Source organism: Hemibagrus wyckioides, linkage group LG02 (assembly GCF_019097595.1).
Source record: "Hemibagrus wyckioides isolate EC202008001 linkage group LG02, SWU_Hwy_1.0, whole genome shotgun sequence".
Lineage (NCBI taxonomy): Eukaryota > Metazoa > Chordata > Actinopteri > Siluriformes > Bagridae > Hemibagrus > Hemibagrus wyckioides.
In genome coordinates, this window is record NC_080711.1 from 20,748,521 (window position 1) to 20,763,816 (window position 15,296).

Consider the following 15,296-nt stretch of genomic DNA (forward strand, 5'->3'; position numbering starts at 1 on the left):
GCTGATCTAGAGAGGAAACACTTCTCATTAGTCTTCCTTCAACACAAACATGTTAGCTTCAGCTCCACTGCTGCTGCTGGCTCTCGCCCCCTGTGAGTGTTTGGATTGAAGCTTTATTATTTCATCTGATCCTTTCAGTTCAACATGTCAACCTTTTCTTTTTCTCTTTTCACAGATGTGTTCTGTGCTACTGAGCTCATCCAGCCAGACTCACTGCTTATAAAGCCAGGAGAGACTTTAACCATCACCTGTAAAGTGTCTGGAGCTTCTATCACTGACAGCAGCAGCCACTATGGAACAGCTTGGATTCGACAACCTGCAGGAAAAGCTTTAGAATGGATCAACAGCATTTATTATAATGGAGATATTCATTAGAAAGGTTCACTTAAAGACAAGTTTGTCATCTCTCGAGACACTTCCAGTAACACTGTGACCTTACAGGGACAGAACATGCAGACTGAAGACACAGCTGTGTATTACTGCGCTCGTGACAGTGAGACAGAATAGTGGATTCCTCTTATAAAAATCTTATGAGACATGTTACACACATCCTCACAACAAGCTGCAGTGCTGCACAAAAGCCTCATCACAATTCACTTTTCTAATTAAATAACAACTACATTTTACTGATTAACTAATCCCCCAATTACAAACACTTCAGCCTAGATATATAGATAATTATTTAACAAAAACTATAATAAACGTTTGCTCAGTTCATAATTATTATGAAAATGTTGCTGTTTGAAATGAAAAGCATCTGAATGTCCAGGTAACATTCCATCTGTTTTACATTTTGAAAGCAGTTTTTACTTCAGATAACTGAGTTCAAATGATACTCACAATAATTCCTCCAATAATTTTGATTCAATACACGACACAGAGAGAGGTATTAGAGGAACAAAACATGTACACACATGCTACTGTATCCCATCACCCTGTCATTGATTAGTTTCCTATATCATGCCTCCATGTGTTTTATTCCTGACTCAATCTGTCACTGAGCTCTTCTGCTTCTGTTGTATTTTAGATAAAAGACCTAGTTTCTAATGGTTGTTGCCTTGAGAGGGCAGTCTGTGTGAATGAAACCATCTTTAACTGCTCATTATTACACACTCAGCTTCAGTTACAGTGATACACAGTGATGGATTAAAAAGATCTAATGAGTAAAGAGCAGTGATGAACCTGACAGCATGAAACACACCCAGAGTCTTACAGGAAGCTTTTTCTCATCTCAGCTGTTCCTCTGTGAATGTTTTTATATCTCTAGTGGGCGTGTCATGCAAATGAAATCCTGTATTTGAACCATTTATGCTGAAACATTCAGCCCAACAACATACCAGCAGTTTGTGTTCATTTACAGCAGCAGGAATCATTTTAATTCTTTGAAATGGGACTAGGCAGTGTTTTGAGTTACTTTACTCTAGCAATCTTCATTCAATGTTAGTATTATTTATTTCATATAGGCAAAAATATTGATATATTTTTCATACTTTTATTTTTACTTTGTATGTTCTTGCAGATTCCTGGAGTCAGACACTGACCGAGTCTGATCCAGTGATCATCAAACCTGATCAGTCTCATAAACTGACCTGCACAGCCTCTGGATTAGACATTAGTAGCTACTGGATGGCTTGGATCAGACAGGCGCTGGAGTGCTGCTGGGCTGGGGAGTGCTGGTTGCTAAGGCTCCAGGGTCCATGTCCAGGGTCCGAATGTGGGTTCGGTGTGGGGACCATGCTTGATAGAAATGCTGGGCCCATTGGGAACAGCACTGGCTTGTGCCAGTATGCCTAAAACAACATGATGAAAAAAATAATCATTAGCAGTCTACATATATGGCAGTAGAATTTAAGCAATGGGTAAAGAGTTTAGGTGAGATATTTCAGATATAATATACTGAGATATTTACATACCAAATTCTCCTCAATAACTTAAGTGGTAGAATCTGAAAAAAAGTGATGAGTGTCCACAGGCCTGCACTGGACATTTACTTATCTGTAACATTAAAAAAACACTGTCAGTTGGCACGCAGCCTATAGATTTCATGTTATGGCTTCATGTCTTTTCTATGCATACCTTCTGCTGAGAAGCAGGTCTGTCCCCAGCTGCAGAGGGCCACACACCTGTGCTGGAAAACTGCCATGGCCTTACGAGATTTTTGAGGCTTCTGTAGTCGAAAATCTGTGAAAGTTAAATTCGGCATGTTGAAGTGAATAATAATTAAATCATAATATACAATAATTAAATGAATAAAAACGAACATGCAATTGACTATCGTTCTTCAGGTAGCGCCATAGGATTTGACTATTGTTTAATAGCTCTTCTGGGATCTACTTTAAACTATTTAAATGAAGACTTAAAAAAAAATATATTGTGGAATTAAGTTACATTAAACATGCAGCTTTCTTTTTGGGAAGCTGAGCTCACTCAAAAACACCCCAGTTTTGGTGTTGTTTTTAAGTGTTTGGCCTCTGAGAAGTCTGACAGCTAAAATAACTAAGCAGAAAAATCCTCCTGTAATTAAAAGCAAGCTGTTAAGAGAAAAACTAATCTAAAAACAGCAAACTGCATACAAAACCTCCGCTGGTTTCCAACAGAACGTCGACCTTTCCAACATGGTGGAGGAATTGACGTGTCTGTATACAAATCACAGCGGCGCCCTCTACTGCCTCCTGATATAAGTGAATAGGACAAGCTGTTATGACAGGAAAGTGTATTTATTAACCATTTATTATCAGATTTTATCGAAACACATTCATCATGCATTATAACCTTAATTAATGCTTAAATAAAAATATTAAGAATATAACGCGCCATGTTGAAGTTTTTTGAAAGTCCCGCCCCTTTTTGTTGTTTTCATTTAAAAGTCCAGAGCGCGTGCTTGCGTCATCTAGAAGGCTTTTAAAAGAGATTTCAAAAGAAAACGACGGAGACAGCGACACTGCGGATTACCTGGAGATATTTCAAGGATAAACAGCAGATTTTCTTGGAGAGAAATGATGGATTTAGGTAAGTATCTTCCCTTCCTAGGTAGATGGACAGGCCGGGGCCTGGCCTGCGCCGCCGGGATGCTCGCGCTCACCTCCGCGGGATACTGCGCGTATCGCTGGCTGAAGAGGAGCAGCGATCTTCAAGCTGCTGAACTTCAAGCTGCTCACGGTGAGAAAAGCTCACTTTTTACTTAGTCTGTGTGTTTCTAATCGCTTTAGAACTTACAGAGAGAGTGTGTGTGGAAAATGAATGACTTTCATCGGTACAGAGGACAAACAGGATCAAATCTCCTGTGTAGTTTAGCTAACAGAGCTAGTCGTTAGCTGTTAGATACTTTTGGTTGAAACAGCAAATTTTAATCTTTGTGCTTTATTCAGGTCACTGAGATAAATATCCAGCTCCGGAGCACCAGCCTTGACCCTCAGAAGTCAGCTGTCATTCTGGTAATTTTATATTTCAGACATTTTTCAGTGAAATGTTTCTCGACCTTTTTGTTTTTGTTTTTGTTTTTGTTTTTGTTTTTGTTTGGCCTTGTCACTGTCCATGCTTGTAAATCCAAATATGAAGTAATTCTCGCTGGATAATCCTCCTCTTGGGAATTTCTTTTAAAGATGACGCTTGTAGCCACTCAGAATGTTTGAGTTAGTTTACAGTAATTTACATTTAACTCTCACATGCAGTGAACTCTATGAACTCATATCTCATGATATGAACCATTTAATCAGCTTGTATCACTTTTTTATTCGTGAAGTTACAGTAGTCACAGAGGTATGTGTCAGTAAAAAGTAGTACAGATAAAATATTATATACAACAATTTAAAATATATTAGCTGTTCATTTCTAACAGGTGTGTGTGCGTGTGTGTGTGCGCACTGTATTAATGTCACAACTTCCTTCACTTCTGAGATTTTGCACAGAAGTTATGTGTAGAATTATGTGTCAGTTGAATTGTTTCTGTTAATAATAAATAATTCCTAATAGACTCCTAAGTCATTACTAATCCAAACCTTTGTACTGGAACATTTCTGTTTGTGAAGTGACGCAAATGACTAAGTTACAAGAACTCTCAACTCTTGCTTGCATGTACTCCAGTTATTAAACACAGCCACTAAGCTGAACTGATGAACTGTAAAAATGTGACAGCGTTTTCATCCTCAGCTCCTCCAAAACCAGCCTGTGGATGTCCAAAATACAGACCTGAGTCTGTTGGTTAAAAGGATGTGCAAAGGATGTCTTTTTGTTCTGCAGCATTCAGACTCTCTAAAGACCAAGTGATGCCATTTCTGATCACCCATTATATCTGTACTTTTATACTGTAAGTTTGGCTTCAACAATGTTCATTTTCTGGTTCTCTAAATGACTAAATAAATTGCAGCTAAATTTCTCCATCTGCAGGTTTTATGTGTTCAGGAGTCCACAAGAGAACAAATGTTTGTGCTCTCATCAATAGAGAACCAAAACTACTGGAATTAGAGGTGTAAGGATATATATATATTACACTGTAAATAAAAATATAATTGCTTAGTATCATGAGACAATAATCATGATAATGTATTCAGTCACTCGTTCATCTTTTAGGAAGTGTGTTATTCGGGTCAGAGTGCTGGATCCAGAGTCCATTTCAGGACCACTGAGTGTACAGCCTGGACATGTTACACATGCCCTTTTAAACTGTGATTTATATGCTTCATTTATGTTTCTTATATTGCTGTAGTTTTTGTTCTTAGATCTGTCTGTCTGTCTGTCTGTCTGTCTATCACACCTAGTGGCAATTTAGAGAAGACAAGTCACCTGTTTGATTCCTGATTTAATTTCTTGAAAAGTTTCTTCATTTTAAACTTTTGAATAATAAAGTAGATTAAGTATAGAGAATAGTTTCACTGTTGAGTTGTTGATAGATATTAGATTTCAGCTTTGTCTTCTGCTCACTAGAGATTACAATTCTTCTTCAGAATTTAAAAACACCTGATCTAGAATCTTCTCAGCTATTTCTCTCTGGATTCATCAGTTAAAGCCTCTAGAGGGCAGACTATACCAGAATGAACATCATGTTCTATTGAACGGTTTGATTATAATGTTAAATGTAGTTCATACTGTTCAGAAAACACTGCAGTATTTCACCATGTCAGAGTCAAATTTGACATGAGCATCATTTCTGTGTTAATGTAATTCTCTAGAGTGCAGCCTACACATGACTGATAATGACATAAAGGATTGTTTATATAATTATTATTAATTTCATGTAATAATTCAGATTAATTTAAGTGTACTGGAAATAGATCAGTTTTCAATCTGACCATCACAGGAACTGTTAATTACATCACAAAACATCCATATCATTAATAATAATAACAACAAACAACCAAATTCTTTTCCACTGTGGAACAGCTTGGATTCGACAACTTGACAACATTTAAATACATTTCAGATACATTCTCCTCCCATCATCAGCAGATAAGCAAATCCAAGCATCAGAGCTGGATCTCACTCTATTTATATGATGTGATGGTGTCTGTTAAACTTTGGAGAACAGAGAAGACTCCAGTACAAACAACACACACCATGTTCTCTACATCTCTACTGCTCCTGCTGGCAGCTGCTTCTTGTGAGTGCTTTATCAAATTCATTCATTTACTAGATGAAGAATAAAGGTGCAGCAGATATTGTGTGAGATATCACCATGTGTTTTCCTCCACAGATGTACATGGTGAGGAACTGACTCAGCCTGCTTCCATGACAGTCCAGCCAGGCCAGAGTCTCTCCATCCACTGCAAGGTTTCATATTCAGTTACAAGCTATCATACAGCTTGGATCCGACAACCTGCAGGAAAAGCTCTGGAGTGGATTGGATACATCAGTAATGGTGGGAGTACTTATTACAGTGAGAAACTGAAAAATAAGTTCAGCATCTCCAGAGACACTTCTACTAACACAATAACAATTGGAGGACAGAACATGCAGACTGAAGACACAGCTGTGTATTACTGCGCTCGTCACCACAGTGAGACAGAATAGTGGATTCCTCTTACAAAAACCTTATGAGACATGTTACACACATCCTCTCAATGCAACTAATAAATCATCTCAGTCACACATTCACTTTCTTCTATTGTAATAAAGTCATAATAGTTTGCAGTGTTTTAAAACACATTCACACAAAATCTTTATTAAATAAAAAATAAAACATCAGTTTATTCTAAACTATTATTAATCCCTTCATTTTACAGGATTTTTAACCAACAGTTGAATCAGTGTTTACTGAGTGGATTCAGGAATAATACAGCATGTTTCCAGCAGTGTGTTGTGTTTAACACACAGTCTGTTCTCACAGTGTGAGGTGCAATAATTGAAACAACTGAAGGAGGCAGCAGAGTTTAACAAATAAAGTGAAAAAAGTGAATCCACAAACTGTATTCTGTATGAGACTCATTATCAAACATCTCATTTATCATAATTTAGGAATATTTGTGTTGAATATTACCAAATTTACACTTGATATGTAGTATGATATAAAAACAGAATAAAAAATACATTCTATCCTCCATTATCCCTCAGTCATTATCATGATGATGTGAAACCTCTGGTAGGTTTGAGTTTTACAGATTAATTCATTAAGGGAATGCTTTAATTTCTTTAGCAGGTGTGAAATGTTTACATTTCATATAATAGGTTTATGTGAAATACTGAAGGCTAAAACATATTAGAGAAATCCTCTCAAAGTCTACTGGATTAAGGGTTTTGCTCCTTGTGGTTTATTCAAAAAGGATACGTAAAAAAGAGAAGCAGATGCTTTATTCCATCATTCACAAGATTTAACAACAGACAAGTTGTTAGCCTGAGCTCCTGACTAAATAAATTAGTGATTTGTGACCTGAATTACTTTTTTAATTAAATTCAGTTTCTATTAGACACAGATAAAAAACTAAAAAGACATGAGATCTAATGAGTAAAGAGCAGAGATGAACCTGACAGCATGAAACACACCCAGAGTCTTACAGTAAGATGCAGGTGTATCTGCAGATGAACAGCATGAGGACAGAAGACACTGCAGTTTATTACTGCACCCGTGACACACACTGATTCTTCCCCTTACACATACTTGCTATAGTCACATGACAAACCCACATTTTCTGGACATTTATCCTGATGTAATATTTATTTAATTCCCTGAATATATGTAATATATTTTGCATATATTCATGATGTGACAGACTGAGAACTGTGGAAGCAGTGTTCACAAATCTAGAGAATTGAGCTCATTGAGACTAATATAGATTTCCCAGTTAACTGATTGGTTAAACTAATTGATTTAGTATTCTACCTCTGATACTGTATCTTTTAAACCATGCTGAGAGAAATGCTGCAATTCTGAATTCCTTTTTCATTCATTTTTATTGCTGCTTTACATGAGATCTTTTTTATTGACAGCATCTTTTTTTTCTCCTCTATGACTCTTTCTAGATCTGGATCATTTAAAACATGTCTTTTCTGCCACTAGAGGGCAGTGTGTACAAACTCAAACATCTCAGTCTGTTTCTATCTGTACATTTAGGCATTCTCTCTTTTCACATCCTGCTCTGAATGCATCCAGCATCATGACACTCAGATTAAACTGAATTACATAAAGCAACCTGTGTTGTGTTTTTTTTTTTTGGAAAACCTGATTCCACAGAAAATTCTTAGGGAGTTTAATGAGCAAGATCAGTTGTCAAGTTTTATACAAATAATCACCTGATTGAATTCAGAGCTTACACACATCATAATCCCAAGATCTGCAAGTGTACATTATTATTATGCTAAATCTAATATTTATTCCTTTTTGGCTTGACTGAGACTTTAACATTTGCTTTGGAAAAAGATAAGAGCATTTGATGAAGAGGCTTCTGCTCCATTATAAACCCACACATCCTCCATCAGATGAATCTCCTCCTCATGATTTAAATACATTTCAGATACATTCTCCTCCCATCATCAGCAGATAAGCAAATCCAAGCATCAGAGCTGGATCTCACTCTATTTATATGATGTGATGGTGTCTGTTAAACTTTGGAGAACAGAGAAGACTCCAGTACAAACAACACACACCATGTTCTCTACATCTCTACTGCTCCTGCTGGCAGCTGCTTCTTGTGAGTGCTTTATCAAATTCATTCATTTACTAGATGAAGAATAAAGGTGCAGCAGATATTGTGAGAGATATCACCATGTGTTTTCCTCCACAGATGTACATGGCCAGTGGTGGCTCAAGTGGTTAAGGCTCTGGGTCGTTGACCGGAAGATCAGGGGTTCCAGCACCGCCAAGTTGCCACTGTTGGGCCCTTGAGCAAGGCCCTTAACCCTCTCTGCTCCAGGGGTGCCATATCATGGCTGACCCTGCGCTCTGACCCCAACCTCCAAGGATGGGATATGCGAAGAAAGAATTTCACTGTGCTGTAATGTATATGTGACAAATAAATAAAGGAACTGACTCAGCCTGCTTCCATGACAGTCCAGCCAGGCCAGAGTCTCTCCATCCACTGCAAGGTTTCATATTCAGTTACGAGCGATGATACAGTTTGGATCCGACAACCTGCAGGAAAAGCTCTGGAGTGGATTGGAATAATCTATACTGGTGGGGGTACAGCTTACAGTGACAAACTGAAAAATAAGTTCAGCATCTCCAGAGACACTTCTACTAACACAATAACAATTGGAGGACAGAACATGCAGACTGAAGACACAGCTGTGTATTACTGCGCTCGTGAACCACAGTGAGACAGAATAGTGGATTCCTCTTACAAAAACCTTATGAGACATGTTACACACATCCTCTCAATGCAACTAATAAATCATCTCAGTCACACTTTCACTTTCTTCCACTGGAATGAAGTCAGAATCGTTGGTAGTGTTTTAAATCAGTCGCACAAACACATTTTTAAATAAAAAATAAAACATTACTGAAAGAATGTTGATTCTGAACTATTATTAATCCTTTCATTTTACAGGATTATAAACAAAAAGTTGGAATCAGTGTTTAATGAGTTGATTCAATAATAATACAGTCTGTTCTCACAGTGTGAGGTGCAGTAATTGAAACAACTGAAGGAGGCGGCAGAGCTCAACAAATAAAGTTTAAAAAAAGTGAATACACAAACTATATTCTGTATGAGACTATCACTCATTATCAAATATCAAACACTCATTATAAATATTTGTGTTACATATTACCAAATTTACACTTGATATGTAGTATTTTATAAAAAATAGAATAAAAATGCATTATATCCTACATTATCCTCAGTCATTATCATGGTGATGTGAAACCTCTGGTAGGTTTGAGTTTTACTGATTAATTAATTAAGGGAATGCTTTAATTTCTTTAGCAGGTGTGAAATGTTTACATTTCATATAATAGGTTTATGTGAAATACTGAAGGCTAAAACATATTAGAGAAATCCTCTCAAAGTCTACTGGATTAAGGGTTTTGCTCCTTGTGGTTTATTCAAAAAGGATACGTAAAAAAGAGAAGCAGATGCTTTATTCCATCATTCACACAAAATTCAATTTTTTTTATTTATTTATTTATTTATTTTTCGATTTAACAACAGACAGGTTGTTGGCATGAGCTCCTGACTAAATGAGTTAGTGATTTGTGACCTCAATTATTTCTTTAATTTAATTCAGTTTCTATTAGACACAGAGATGAAAAATGACAGTTTCTGAACAAACCAGAATGTTCTTCTGGGTGTTACAGTGATACACAGTGATGGACTAAAAAGACATGAGATCTAATGAGTAAAGAGCAGTGATGAACCTGACAGCATGAAACACACCCAGAGTCTTACAGGAAGCTTTTTCTCATCTCAGCTGTTCCTCTGTGAATGTTTTTATATCTCTAGTGGGCGTGTCATGCAAATGAAATCCTGCATTTGAACCATTTATGCTGAAACATTCAGCCCAACAACATACCAGCAGTTTGTGTTCATTTACAGCAGCAGGAATCATTTTAATTCTATGAGATGGGACTAGGCAGTGTTCTGAGTTACTTTACTCTAGCAATCTTCATTCAATGTTAGTATTATTATTTATTTATTATAGAGAAACATAAGGATTTTTCTTACTTGCTTTTTTAACATAAACACATATTTGTGTGTTCTTGCAGATTCCTGCAGTCAGACACTGACCGAGTCTGATCCAGTGATCATCAAACCTGATCAGTCTCATAAACTGACCTGCACAGCCTCTGGATTAGACTTTAGTGGCTACTGGATGGCTTGGATCAGACAGGCACCTGGAAAAGGACTGGAATTTGTTGCAAGCATCTACGATAGTAGTAACATATATTACTCCAGTGCAGTTCAGGGCCGCTTCACCATCTCCAGAGACGACAGTAAGAAGCAGGTGTATCTGCAGATGAACAGCATGAGGACAGAAGACACTGCAGTTTATTACTGCGCCCGTGACACACAGTGATACTTCCCCTTAGACATCAGTACAAAAACACATACTTGCTATAGTCACATGACAAACCCACATTTTCAGATTCATGGAGGTCAAAGAATGAAACTGTTTACTGTGTCTCTGACTTATGTTACCACTTGCTGACTTTTGCTGACTGGATTGTTGTGAACATTGTCTGGACATTTATACTGATGTTAGATTACTTAATTCACTTAAAAATAAACATATCAACACACACACCAGTGTGACTTTCCTACACTCCTTCAGGAGTCTGTGTAATGAGATTCAATCAGTATGAAATTTTTCACAATGTATTTTTTTCAAACACAGAAATATTTCACAGTGTAACAGAGTCAGAACCATGGAAACATTTCAAAATCAGAGGATGAAAGCCATTTACATACTATACACTAACATTTTACTTAAATATTCGGTCTTAAATGAATACAAAATAATTTAAACACCAAAGAACATTTTTAACTGTCAATATTAAAATGTGTTAAAGATCAGCATGACAATATGTACAGTGAGGGAAAAAATTATTTGATCCCCTGCTGATTTTGTACGTTTGCCCACTGACAAAGAAATGATCAGTCTGTAATTTTAATGGTTTATCTGAACAGTGAGAGACAGAATAACAACAAAATAATCCAGAAAAACACATTTCAAAAAAAGTTATACATTGATTTACATTTTATTGAGTGAAATAAGTATTTGACCCCTTTGCAAAACATGACTTAGTTCTTGGTGGCAAACCCTTGTTGGCAATCACAGACGTCAGACATTTCTTGTAGTTGGCCACCAGGTTTACACACATCTCACATCTCAAGGAATTTGGGCCCACTCCTCTTTGCAGATCCTCTCCAAGTCATTAAGGTTTTGTGGCTGACCCTTCAGCTCCCTCCACAGATTTTCTATGGGATTAAGGTCTGGAGACTGGCTAGGCAACTACAGGACCTTAATGTGCTTCTTTTTGAGCCACTACTTTATTGCCTTGGCCGTGTGTTCTGGGTCATTGTCAGGCTGGAATATCCATCCACGACCCATTTTCAATGCCCTGGCTGAGGGAAGGAGGTTCTCACCCAAGATTTAACGGTACATGGCCCCGTCCATTGTCCCTTTGATGCAATGCAGTTGTCCTGTCACCTGGGGATGGTGTACTTGGGGTCATAGGCAGCATTCCTCCTCCTCCAAACACGGCGAGTTGAGTTGATGCCAAAGAGCTGGATTTTGGTCTCATTTGACCACAACACTTTCACCCAGTTCTCCTCTGAATCATTCAGCTGTTCACTGGCAAACTTCAGATGGTCCTGTACATGTGCTTTCTTTAGCAGGGGGACCTTGCGGGCGCTACAGGATTTCAGTCTTTCACGGTGTAGTGTGTTACCAATTGTTTACTTGGTGACTATGGTCCCAGCTGCCTTGAGATCATTGATAAAATCCTCCAGTGTAATTCTGGGCTGATTCCTCGCCGTTCTCATGATCATTGAAACTCCATGAGGTGAGATCTTGCATGGAGCCCCAGACCGAGGAAGATTGACAGTCCTTTTGTGTTTCTTCCATTTGGGAATAATCGCACCACCAACTGTTGTCACCTTCTCACCAAGCTGCTTGGCGATGGTCTTGTAGCTCATTCCAGCCTTGTGTAGGACAGCTCTTTGGTCTTGGCCATGATGGAGAGTTTGGAATCAGATTGATTGCTTCCTTCTGTGGACAGGTGTCTTTCATACAGTAAACAAGCTGAGATTAAGAGCACTCCCTGAGAGTGCTCCTACTGTAATCTCAGCTCGTTACCTGTATAAAAGACACCTGGGAGCCAGAAATCTTTCTGATTGATAGGGGATCAAATACTTATTTCACTCATTAAAATGCAAATCAATGTAGAACTTTTCTGAAATGCATTTTTCTGGATTTTTTTTTTGTTGTTATTCTGTCTCTCACTGTTCGGATAAACCTACCATTAAAATTACAGACTGATCATTTCTTTGTCAGTGGGCAAACGTACAAAATCAGCAGGGGATCAAATAATTCCCTCACTGTATGTATATATATATATATATATATATATATATATATATATATATATATATATATATATATATATATATATATATATACACTATATTGCCAAAAGTATTCTCTCACCTGCCTTGACTTGCATATGAACTTAAGTGACATCCCATTCCTAATCCAAAAGGTTCAATATGATGTCGGTCCACCCTTTGCAGCTATAACAGCTTCAACTCTCCTGGGGAGGCTGTCCACAAGGTTTAGGAGTGTGTTTATGGGAATTTTTGACCATTCTTCCAGAAGCGCATTTGTGAGGTCACACACTGATGTTGGACGAGAAGGCCTGGCTCTCAGTCTCCGCTCTAATTCATCCCAAAGGTGTTCTATCGGGTTGAGGTCAGGACTCTGTGCAGGCCAGTCAAGTTCATCCACACCAGACTCTGTCATGTTGGAAGAGGAAGGGGCCAGCTCCAAACTGTTCCCACAAAGTTGGGAGCATGGAATTGTCCAAAACGTCTTGGTATGCTGAAGCATTCAGAGTTTCTTTCACTGGAACTAAGGGGCCAAGCCCAGCTCCTGAAAAACAACCCCACACCATAATCCCCCCTCCACCAAACTTTACACTTGGCACAATGCAGTCAGACAAGTACCGTTCTCCTGGCAACCGCCAAACCCAGACTCGTCTATCAGATTGCCAGATGGAGAAGCGCGATTCGTCACTCCAGAGAACGCGTCTCCACTGCTCTAGAGTCCAGTGGCGGCGTGCTTTACACCACTGCATCCGACGCTTTGCATTGCACTTGATGATGTATGGCTTGGATGCAGCTGCTCAGCCATGGAAACCCATTCCATGAAGCTCTCTGTGCACTGTTCTTGAGCTAATCTGAAGGCCACATGAAGTTTGGAGGTCTGTAGCGATTGACTCTGCAGAAAGTTGGCGACCTCTTCACACTATGCGCCTCAGCATCCGCTGACCCCGCTCCGTCAGTTTATGTGGCCTACCACTTCGTGGCTGAGTTGCTGTTGTTCCCAAACACTTCCACGTTCTTATAATACAGCTGACAGTTGACTGTGGAATATTTAGGAGCGTGGAAATTTCACGACTGGATTTGTTGCACAGGTGGCATCCTATCACAGTTCCACGCTGGAATTCACTGAGCTCCTGAGAGCGACCCATTCTCTCACAAATGTTTGTAAAAACAGTCTGCATGCCTAGGTGCTTGATTTTATACACCTGTGGCCATGGAAGTGATTGGAACACCTGATTCTGATTATTTGGATGGGTGAGCGAATACTTTTGGCAATATAGTGTATATATATACACACACACAACATACCAGCAGTTTGTGTTCATTTACAGCAGCAGGAATCATTTTAATTCTTTGAGATGGGACTAGGCAGTGTTTTGTGTTACTTTACTCTAGCAATCTTCACTCATAGTATCATTTATTACATTATTTAAAAAAAAAAAAAAACATTTTTCTTTTGGTCTTTTTTTAAAGTTAATGTCCCCTATTCTTTTACAGATTCCTGCAGTCAGACACTGATCCTGTGACCATCAAACCTGATCCGTCTCATAAACTGACCTGCACAGCCTCTGGATTTGACTTTAGTAGGTATGACATGTTTTGGAACAGACAGCTTGCTATAGTCACATGAGAAGCTCACATTGTCTGGGCATTCATCCTGATGGAATATATTTAATTCCCTGAATATATGTAATATATATTTCATAAATTCACAATGTCACAGACAGATAACTATGGAAGCTGTTGTTTACAAAGCTAGGAAATTGAGCTTAGTGCCATAATCATTAAGATTAACAATGATTTCATAGTTAACTGATTGGTTTAACCACTAGATTTACTATTACATTGACTATCACTGAATGCATCCAGCATCATGACACTCAGATTAAACTCAATTACATAAAGCATCTTAGCAACCTGTGTTGTGTGAATAACTCTCTCTTTTTTTTTGGAAAACCTGATTTCACAGAAAATTCTTAGGGAGTTGAATGAGCAAGATCAGTTGTCAAGTTTTATACAAATAATCACCTGATTAAATTCAGAACTTACACATATCAATCATCATAATCCAAAGATCCGCAAGCATACATAATTATTATTATGCTAAATCTAATGTTTTTTCCTTTTTGGCTTCACTGAGACTTTAACATTTGCTTTGGAAAAAGATAAGAGCATTTGATGAAGAGGCTTCTGCTCCATTATAAACCCACAGATCCTCCATCAGATGAATCTCCTCCTCATGATTTAAATACATTTCAGAAACATTCTCCTCCCATCATCAGCAGAGGTTCATATTTAGTTACGAGCTATGCTACAGGTTGGATCCGACAACCTGCAGGAAAAGCTCTGGAGTGGACTGGAATAATCCATAGTGGTGGGGATACAGCTTACAGTGACAAACTGAAAAATAAGTTCAGCATCTCCAGAGACACTTCTACTAACACAATAACAATTGGAGGACAGAACATGCAGACTGAAGACACAGCTGTGTATTACTGCGCTCGTTACACACAGTGGGACGAATGCACAACATCCCTGTACAAAAACTCCTCATCCAGTGTTCATTATAACAGAATGCCCACAAGATACATGTAATGAACGGGGACGAATCGGCTGATGGCAGAGATCAAACCCAAATCATTGCCATAAGCTCTGTCACCCACAGTAGCAGATCAGACCCAAACGCAGGGATCCAGTACATGCACTGCTTTTATTTCACAAAACTAAATACATCTACATTAAACATAAATATGACATGGAAAATTAAATAACCGCAACAAAACATGACTATAACATAAAAGCCTAAATAACACGGTGTCCGGCCTT

General features: G+C 38.2%; 1 pseudogene and 2 gene segments (V, D, J or C); all 3 read left to right on the top strand.

The window, feature by feature from the left end:
• Positions 1 to 49: 49 nt before the first annotated feature.
• On the top strand, positions 50 to 1,540 carry LOC131370323 (immunoglobulin heavy variable 4-39-like; annotated as a pseudogene).
• A 3,599-nt stretch (positions 1,541 to 5,139) lies between these two features.
• Positions 5,140 to 6,306, top strand: LOC131370696 (Ig heavy chain V region 914-like). The segment is given in 2 exon segments: positions 5,140 to 5,596; positions 5,690 to 6,306. Coding segments are annotated over 2 exon segments (417 nt in total).
• A 3,683-nt stretch (positions 6,307 to 9,989) lies between these two features.
• LOC131370333 (Ig heavy chain V region 914-like) lies at positions 9,990 to 13,988 on the top strand. The segment is given in 3 exon segments: positions 9,990 to 10,041; positions 10,133 to 10,425; positions 13,968 to 13,988. Coding segments are annotated over 3 exon segments (366 nt in total).
• Positions 13,989 to 15,296: the final 1,308 nt, after the last annotated feature.